A 9,727-nucleotide genomic window follows, 5' to 3' on the forward strand; every position below is an offset into this window, starting at 1 on the left:
TAATCATGTCTGTACACACGAAAATGAGCTTAACCCTTCTTCTTGTGCAGTGCTCCACTTCCACTCAAGGACACCTTGCGATAGCGGGTATAAGTCGGAGCTCTGTGCATGTTTTCCTCTATTTACAGCTAATGGACACCCCTCAATCTTGATCCAACTTGATTTAGTGATGAAAACACACTCGATGGGACTTCATCCTCCCTTATTAAGGCTGTCACTCTTCCCTGTGTTGCCTCAAAACAATTAGCACCTCCATAAACCCTTTTGTCAAATGCTTAATAGAAAAAAATGAAATGAGGGACTTATCCTCACCCCCTTGAGTCTATTATAATTCTACTGACAACTAAACTATGTAAAGGAAGGCTGGGTATATAATATAATGTATATACTTATGAAAAAGAGAGCAATGGAGAAAGAGAGAGAGAGAGAGAGAGAAGACAGTGAGAAAGAAAATAAAGATGCTGAGGGAAAGAAAGAGTGAAAGGGAAGTAGGTAAAGCATGAGTAAAGAAGAGAGAGGATGGGAAAAAGAAAATGAGCTTGGTTCCCTTTGTGGCACAGTGCCTCACCACTTAATCATCCCCTGGTCTATAAATAGGCCTTCACAGCCATGGAATATTGGGAGATTAATGGAAGAGAATGGAACGCCATAATGCTCTGAAGCTTCAACACTTCTGTTGTACTTCAGTGGTGCAGATTTCATTTTACTTCACCACCACTGGCAGAATTTCTCCTCTTCAGTTTTATGATGAAAAAAAAAAAGAAAGTGAAGAGGAAAAGTTTAGCAGATTGCATCCAGTTTACTCCCTCCCTCCCTCCCTCCTGCTTGTCTCTGTCTCTTCATATTTTGCCTACTTCAACACAGTCTTACTGGAGGACAGACATGCATATTCAAAGCTAAATAGCAGCAAAGTATATATGTTTAAGGGCAGAGAAATGATGCAGTGCAAGCATTAGCAAAACATCCAAGGTTTCCCCATAACAGAAGAAAAGCTTTCGCCCCTCACTTTACATTCTGTGCAATGCACTGCAGTTTCTTTCCTGCACCTATCACAAGTGCTCATCTCCCGAGGAAACGTTGATGGTGTTGGGGTGCAGCAGGAATCACCTTGTATCTCTTTGTGTGTGTGAGTGTGTGTGTGTGAGTGTGTGTGTGCGTGTGTGTGTGTGTGGCTATGTGCTTCTGCATGTGTGTACATTCAAGGGTTTGCAGGAGCATTGTGTGGGTGCAGGCTCACATCAGGAGCATTTGACTTTGAGGGAAACATGGCAGGGGCGCGATCTGGGTCAGAGAGAAGTGAGTGAGGTTGTAAGGACACCAGACCTGCACTGAAAGCTATCACTGCTGTAACAAGAAAGAATGCTGGTTGAGACAGAGGTGACAAAACGCGAGCAGTTGCACCAGTTATACTTGTCAGGGTTGCCATACGTGTTTTTTTTTTTCTTTTTTTTTCTGCCCGCATTGCTGTTGAACAGCACTGCTATCCAGCACCTCCTACTGTCTGTATATCGTATCATTTCCCACCATCTGTTGAGAAGACATATGTCTGCATTACTCACACCAAATCATAACTTCATGTGAGCCTGCGAGCCCATTAGTGCCGTCCTAATAAGCTGTGTAGAGTGGGACTTAATGAGAAAAGAGATTTGCTTGCTGTGTATCACTATTTTTAATGTTGATGATTTGTTTTCTACAGTCGTCATACAAGATAATGATTTCATAATCACTGGAAACAAAAGATCAACTGATAAAGCACCTAATAGGCCTTTTTCCACCAAAGATAATTTGACATTTCACGGAAGGAAAAGCGTAGATGTAAATAATAGAATTAACATTGAATTCCATGTTGGTGCTTTAGTTTCAGGGTCCTAGTGTTGTTCATGCTGGCTCACTGTCACATTGGGCCACTTGAATAGAACAGAGCCATTGTTAAGGTTATTAGTTACACTGGTGCTTTTCCAACTGTGACAAGTCAAAATATCTGCTGTTTAAAAAAAAAAAGGCCTATTTCTACATATTTCTTTCACCAGGAGAAGTAAAATAATACAGAAGAAAAGAAAGATCAGACAAAAATTAAAGAGATAAGAATGGGAACGTCTTCTCTGCCCATCACTCTCAGGGTCGTTGTGGACTCAGGGCTTAATATTTGCATGGGCATCCAAACCGAACTTTGTAGTCAAGGCATCTGCCATCTTTCTGGTCCTTATTGCGGCAAACAAATCCTTGAGTTGGATTGTACCTGAAAAATCATTCCAAGCAGTTAATAAATCAGGAGAATTTAAACCAAATGTTTTTTTTCTTCTTGTTTTAACATAGGGTGCATTGCCATCACCATTCATTATTTCATTCAAATTAAAATGTTTAAAATAATCTTAAAAATATAATCTAGTTGGTAAAGTTACTGCTGCCAGTTTGAATAAAGATGATATCTATACTTATCTGTTCTTATTTTGCTCTTAATCTCAGGTGCCCCATTCTTTTTAAATGTTAACTATCTCAAATCTCCAATTAAAATAGAACAAAAAAATAATCACACATGAGAAACGTCAATTCGTTTCTTCCTCCTCAGACCACACAGACTATATTTTCCCAGTAAAAGCAGTTAGCACAAGAATAAAGTAAGGCACAGCTAGGTTTAAAAGTTTCAGACATTATGTGCCTATTACCCAGTTTCCTCATGGGGCTCATTAAAATTTCATCTTATCTAATGTAAATGTGCATCTACAAAGTTCCCATTCTCTGTTTAAGCAGTAGCTCCAGGCAGTTTATCTTGATGACTTGGAAACTTTGGAAAAGAAGCGTTAATGTTGAGAAGTAATGATTGATTGGTAGGTAAATTACTGCATGTAAACTTTTATGTTCTTCCCTTATAAGACAACTTACACAGAGAAGGTCTCCCCTGTGGAGATGGCTGGGGTCAGTGAGTCAGTGGTGACAGCTTCGATGTACAGGGGGTATTCACAGATTTCACCTGGGTTTTCTGCCCTCAGGTTACTCAAAAGCTCCCAGTCCCCACTTCCACTGGGATTGTCCCGGTCATACCACTTGGTCCAGCATACTGCAGGAAGCAATAAAAGAAAGACAGCATTACTCGTAGGAAAGTGCAAAGCTAAATAGCACCATTCTAGATGAATGCTTATGCACACAGACAATAAAAGGGAAGAGGAAATCCACTTTGCATTAGCAGCTTAACACTGCTCGTGCTCACACAGTACCTCCTCCGCCGCAGAAAGGGGGATGGCAGCTGAAACGAACACGATAATCATCGCACTTCTTCTTTGATTGGTCCTGGTTCCTGCAGACGAATCCTACAGTTGTGTCGCTTCTGACAAAAGAAACACAAAATAATACTTAAAATAACCTGATGGATGCATTTGCTTTTATGTGCATTTTTTTAGGGATGGTAATATTAATCTGTTGATCCTGTAGCACCACCATGAGTTTCACATTTGTGGATTTGAGGGAATTGCCTCAAATTTTAATCAGCCCAATACTTGACGACCAAATGCCCGCAAACCTAATGACATTGCCATCGGTTTGTTGTCATTGTGTTTGGTGCCAATTCGTAAATGTTAGCCTGCAAACCACCGTTTGCATGTTTTGCTTTATTAGGATGTGGTATAAAATATATAACTGTAAATTATATACAGTAGGTTCATTATTATGATTGCCAAATAAATATACAGTTTTAAACAGAAGAGAATTATGTCCAATTAACACATTGTCATTGTACCACCACCAATTGTTCAGATGTATACATCATTTTGCTGGGTATGTCGTTACTTAGTACATGGGTGATGAATAGCAAATAATAAAATGTGAAAAGTGGAAGCAGTGGAAATATTGTATGTTTGGTCTCACCACGTTCACAAACACATACTGTGACAAGATTAATACAAAACATTCAGTAGACAACAAGATGAATCACTGCAGAAGACACGTTCAAACTGTATCCACAAAGTACTTACTTATAAATCACATTCCCTGCTGCAGCCACACTGAGCCCAGATAGAGTTTGGGCCTCAATGTCTACTGGGCTGGGGCAGATCTTTCCTGGATTCTCAAGGCGAAGATCGTTGAGGGTTTCCCAGTCTCCAGTTCCAGATGGGTCATCTCTGTCAAACCAGTCCGTCCAGCATTCTGGACCACGGTATGTAGATTGAGATAAATTATGGTAACAAGACATCTGAAACCTGTACTTGCACATGATGAGCATTAAATGTCCAAAAATGAAATTATGATAAATATAAAAATAAAAGGTATCATTTTCTTACGAATGTGGGTGGGAAAGTAGCAGGGATATCCTAAAGTGAGTCAAAAACAAACAAAACCAACAAAAAAAATCAGACATTTCAATATGGAAGGAAACCACTGAGTGGTTTAGTTTGTACTGTAAATGTCAGAATTGCAACAGAAAGAAATTTCTAACCTGGCTTCGGTGAAATGAGGGAAAGTGATGCTGTGTGACAAATTGTAAGAAAATTCTGACTTTAGTAGCAGCTTACAAGAAAAGGAAAAACCTTGCAACTCCAAAAAACACAACTGTTCAAGTGCTGCAGCACCTGATTCAGTACTGTCTGAGAAATGCTCTGCTGCTACCATAGTTTGATCTGTGTTTCCAAACACACAGTACTGCACACTGGATGTGAATCTGATAAGAACAATTTTATTGAAATACAGTAAAGGTGCTTACTCTCTTCAAGAGCTGATGTTTTAGACACAGTGAGGGCCTGGTTGCTCTCTGGTAAAGATAATCAGAAGGATGTTATAGTTTGTGATTGTGTAAAGTGCAGATAGATTGCAGTGTCATTAATATTTGCAAATGATCATGGTGATTGCAGTGATTGAGATGAACCTACCGAGAACCAATCCTGCAACAATGGCAAGACTTAGCTATCATGGAAAATAGAGATTTCAAAGATTGAACTTGCAGAACATGACAGATACATCAGACATATTAAGAAATTACCTCGTACCTACCTAAATACGTTTTAAAAAATGTCCAAATGCACATATTTATGTCTAAAAACTGGAACTATAACACAAAAGGTCATACGTTACCAATTTGGCCATGATTGGAGATAAAACTGGAACTTCAAACTGTAAAATAAAAGAGAATAAAATAACAAATTTGTTCACTATCAAAATAAGTTCTTATGGGTTGTATGAAATAAAAACTAACATATACAGATACTGATATATAATTATTATTACTTTTTACTGTTTTTTATTTAACACATCTGAAGTTTTAGTTAATTTCTGTTAAAAGATAAAAATCCAGATTCACAAAGTGCCACTTTATGTAGCTGTAAAATAATTTACTTGAATGTGCCGGAACACATTAATGAAAGTGTTCTTACGTAAGTGTCTTACATTATACATGAAACAAGAGGCAACAGACAGAATATTACAAAACTTGAGCTCAGAAGAGACATTATGTTTAAGACTCACCCAGAGAAGCTTTCAGTAGACCAGTGTGATTCTGTGAATCTCTGCCTGGCGTGCAGTCAAGAACACTTCTCCCTGCCTTTATATATACATGCCTTAACACAATCTGGAAGATATTTGGTTACTGACAACAAGTAAACAGTCACACCTACTGGGCTTAAGTGTTGCTGAGCACGCCCATAGAAACAATCTGCCATTCAAAAAAACTGCAACTGGAGAATAACACGTGTTAGGATGTATAATTCTTAAATTTCACAGGTTTAAAGAAAGGAAAATAATAGTTGGAGAGAGGATGTACAGCTCCACTATTCTTCTATGGTCACTTCATTCCCTTGCATATCTGTTACAAACCCACACCAAGGGGATGCGTATGTGTTGCTACACAATGAAGAAGAGTATCCTGTATCCTGTTTCAAAATTCTCTGATTGCAACATTTCAGCTCCTTGACCGTAAAATGAGCTCAATAGATACAGGATAGAGGCTCACATAGATAGATAGATAGATAGATAGATAGATAGATAGATAGATAGATAGATAGATAGATAGATAGATAGATAGATAGAGACTTAAACATGCTGACCACGATTTTCATCTCCTTAACTGAAGCTATGATGATCATGAGCATTTACAACTGGAGCAGTTAGCAACTTCTTGTCCTTTACAGAACGGTGGGTGACAGCTGAAACTGCACAGCTGCAGTGAATGCCATAATCCAGACATAAATGTGTCTTCTTCTTGGCAGTTGAAAGCATCTGTCATGCTATCACTGCAATTATAAAAGGATGATCCGAGTGCAAGTGCCTGATAGGAGTTCATACATAACACCTGCACTCTGCACCAGTAATTATTTTAGAAAGTCTTTAGGTGTTGTGGTTATATAAGGAGGATGATTTGTCTCATACGTAAAGAACACTCTGATGCCCATATGGGTACATGAAGACTTCTTCTGTTTGAGATGGTAAACTGAATTTTGTTCGTAAAGACCTTCCTGTGTTCTACTTTCCAACATTGACAATGACCTGCCCATGGACTGACCCAGATTCCTTTCCAACCTGTCAGTCCAGCTCTTTGACTGAACAAGCACATCACAGTGGGACAATGTGAGAGAACAATTCTCATAATCTTAATTATATTAATTACACAGCAGAACAAACTGTGAACAAAATGGTGTCACACTGTCAGCACAGTCAGTGACAAACTTAAAAGGCTGAACACATTAGTCTATGCGGGCTTTGAAGACATGGAGCAACATTAACATTCGTTTGGTGCCGTGTTTCTGGCCATGTGACGATTTTAGGTTGAGTGTTTGATCTCCTTTTAGCTTTCTCCTTAGTTTTGCTTTCCACCAAATATCTGGCTTTATACTCGAACATGTTCATCAGATAGCCGCTAACGGTGCCTGCTATTTTGTGTAGGGCAAATTTTGGTGCTTTGACTGAAAACAGTTGCCTGGTGTGCCTGGAAACGATGCTGATGACAACAAGAATAAGGTTACGTCCACGTTTTAAAATGTCGTTTTAAAACAAAAATGATTTACGTCCAGATGACCTTTTTAGCACCATATCAAAATCGATCTCTGTCCATACTAACTCATGTGACCATTCAGGTTCACTGGGCATGTGCATGCTGGTGTAAACAGGAAGCAGATTGTCTACTCTGCAGTTGGGTAGTTGCAGAAAATAATACAATGGAGGTACAGCAAAGGCATTTGTAGCTTCATAAAAATTTGACATCCATGTTGCATTCACCACTGGCAGTTGAGCTCAATAGATAGATAGATAGAGACTTAAACATGCTGAACACCATTTTCATCTCCTTAACTGAAGCTATGATGATCATGAGCATTTACAACTTGAGCAGTTAGCAACTTCTTGTCCTTTACAGAACGGTGGGTGACAGCTGAAACTGCACAGCTGCAGTGAATGCCATAATATAAATGTGTCTTCCTCTTGGCAGGTAAAAGCATCTGTCATGCTATTGCTGCAATTATAAAAAGATGATCCAAGTGCAAGTGCCTTATAGGAGTTTGTACATAGCACCTGCACTCTGCACCAGTAATTATTTTAGAAAGTTTTTTGATGTTGTGGTTATATAAGGAGGATGATTTGTCTCATACGTAAAGAACACTCTGATGCCCATATGGGTACATGAAGACTTCTTCTGTTTGAGATGGTAAACTGAATTTGTTTTGTAAAGATCTTCCTGTGTTCTACTTTCCAACATTGACAACGACCTGCCCATGGACTGACCCAGATTCATTTCCAACCTGTCAGTCCAGCTCTTTGACTGAACAAGCACATCACAGTGGGACAATGTGAGAGAACAATTCTCATAATCTTAATTATATTAATTACACAGCAGAACAAACTGTGAACACACTGTCAGCACAGTCAGTGACAAACTTAAAAGGCTGAACACATTAGTCTGTGCTGGCTTTGGTGCCGTGTTTCTGGCCATGTGACGATTTTAGGTTCAGTTTTTGATCTCCTTTTAGCTTTCTCCTTAGTTTTGCTTTCCACCAAATATCTGGCTCTTTAGCAGCTATACTCGAGCATGTTCATCGGATAGCCGCTAACGATGCCTGCTATTTCGTGTAGGGCAAATTTTGGTGCTTTGACTGAGAACAGTTGCCTGTTCTCTGCCCATACTAACTCATGTGACCATTCAGGTTCACTGGGCATGTGCGTGCTGGTGTAAACAGGAAGCAGATTGTCTACTCTGCTGTCGGGTAGTTGCAGAAAATAATACGATGGAGGTACAGCAAAGGGATTTGTAGCTTTATAAAAATTTGACATCCATGTTGCATTCACCACTGGCCGTCAAGGCTGAGACGAGCCAATTAAAGAGGGACTGTGGGTGTGTACATCAGCGATTCCAAAGGTCTCTGTGGACACCAGGCCTAAACGTAGCAAAAGAGATGTGTTTTAAAACTAAAACATAGGAGTGTGCACGCAGCCTGAGTGAACCAAAACAGTAAAGTTGCAAATTTAAGACCAAAACAATGATTTCTGGACACTAATTAACTCTAAATAGTTGAGGGAAACTGAATAGTCAGGTAATAATCCCATGTGGATGAGCAACACCTCTCACTTTAAAATGGCTCATTTCGTCCCCTGTCGACTAGAGCAGCTTTAAAAAGTTACTCTCACAAAAAAATTGACAAAGCCACAAATGACTGTAGGCATCACAGAAAAAGTAAAAGAATTTCGTTTTCTGTAATCTAAATCAAAAGAAAAAAGTTCAGTTGTATGTTGTAAATTCTAACAGGAAGAGGAAAAATGTGCAAAATCAATAAAAAGGCTTCGCATGCAACAGACGGTATTCTTTAAAAGTTGATGGGCTGTGAAAAACAAGAAAAAAACAAACAAACAAGAAAACATGGATAATTGCTTATTATGTGATGCATCGTGTCAAAAAGTTATATTCTAGAGTCCCAGAGCTCTTCAGGTTCCCGCCCTCTCGTCTGTGTTTTCTTCCATCACTGATCACTACATGGACTTGTTGTTGTTACACATACAAGAGCAGAGTATGGCTGCCCCTTTTTCAGTGTCCATTGCCTACAGTGGTCGTGTGTGCACTAATTAATTGCCCTTTGAGAAGAATGGCTACCTCCTTCTGTTCAATAGCAGCTGGGGATAGTCTCTGTCTGTTCATACATCAGCATTAAACTTTGTCATCTGAAGGGGCTGGCGTAATATTTTACACTAAATTGTGCTTTGGACTGGATGCCAAAGTACAAATGACAGCATGGTGTAGACTCATTTATCACCCCCCCCCCCCACCCCATCCCCTCAACATACACACACCTCCCTCTATCGCTCTACCCCCATACTCCCCCCCCCCCCCCTCTCTCTCTCTGTTCCCGTCTCCATGGAAATCATTGGTGCCTCCGTCCTCCTGTGGTGAGGGAGCTGACTGCAGACTCTCTGTTGACCATCAGCCCCTTTTACACAGACAAAGCTTTGAGAAAACACAATTTTTGGATGGCATCTCCAGTGCATACACGCTTACCTTCTCCTCACATTCATTTTATAGCACCAAAGAGGCAGATGCCCTCCACTGTCATTATGCAACGAGGATGCTCAGGGCCAATTAATGCAGGAAGCAGTGAGATGGTTCATATGATGCAGCGGGCAGGAAGTGTGTGGAGGTCTGGTGATGAATGAGTGTATATCTTAGTAGTCAACACTGATTTGTACCAGGGCACTGACAAGAAACAGTCTTCATCTTGATCCTAATGACTGAGATAATTGTAAGTAATTAAGGGATAAAAAAAAA

The 9,727-nt window shown here is 39.7% G+C and overlaps 1 protein-coding gene across 1 annotated transcript; it reads right to left on the reverse strand.

Moving 5' to 3' along the window:
- Nucleotides 1–1,645: 1,645 nt before the first annotated feature.
- On the reverse strand, nucleotides 1,646–5,539 carry LOC139612446 (cartilage intermediate layer protein 2-like). Its single transcript, XM_071468026.1, has 10 exons — nucleotides 5,452–5,539; nucleotides 5,062–5,100; nucleotides 4,860–4,893; nucleotides 4,694–4,741; nucleotides 4,430–4,459; nucleotides 4,275–4,304; nucleotides 3,969–4,140; nucleotides 3,216–3,325; nucleotides 2,884–3,058; nucleotides 1,646–2,239 (listed from the first exon to the last, which is right to left on the reverse strand). Exons 2-10 carry the CDS (start codon nucleotides 5,071–5,073, stop codon nucleotides 2,140–2,142), a joined length of 711 nt encoding a protein of 236 aa, XP_071324127.1. The 5' UTR covers nucleotides 5,074–5,100; nucleotides 5,452–5,539; the 3' UTR covers nucleotides 1,646–2,139.
- Nucleotides 5,540–9,727: the final 4,188 nt, after the last annotated feature.

This window comes from Trachinotus anak, unplaced genomic scaffold, assembly GCF_046630095.1.
Source record: "Trachinotus anak isolate AG129_WGS33_773 ecotype Australia unplaced genomic scaffold, CSIRO_AGI_Tana_v1 ptg000031l, whole genome shotgun sequence".
Lineage (NCBI taxonomy): Eukaryota > Metazoa > Chordata > Actinopteri > Carangiformes > Carangidae > Trachinotus > Trachinotus anak.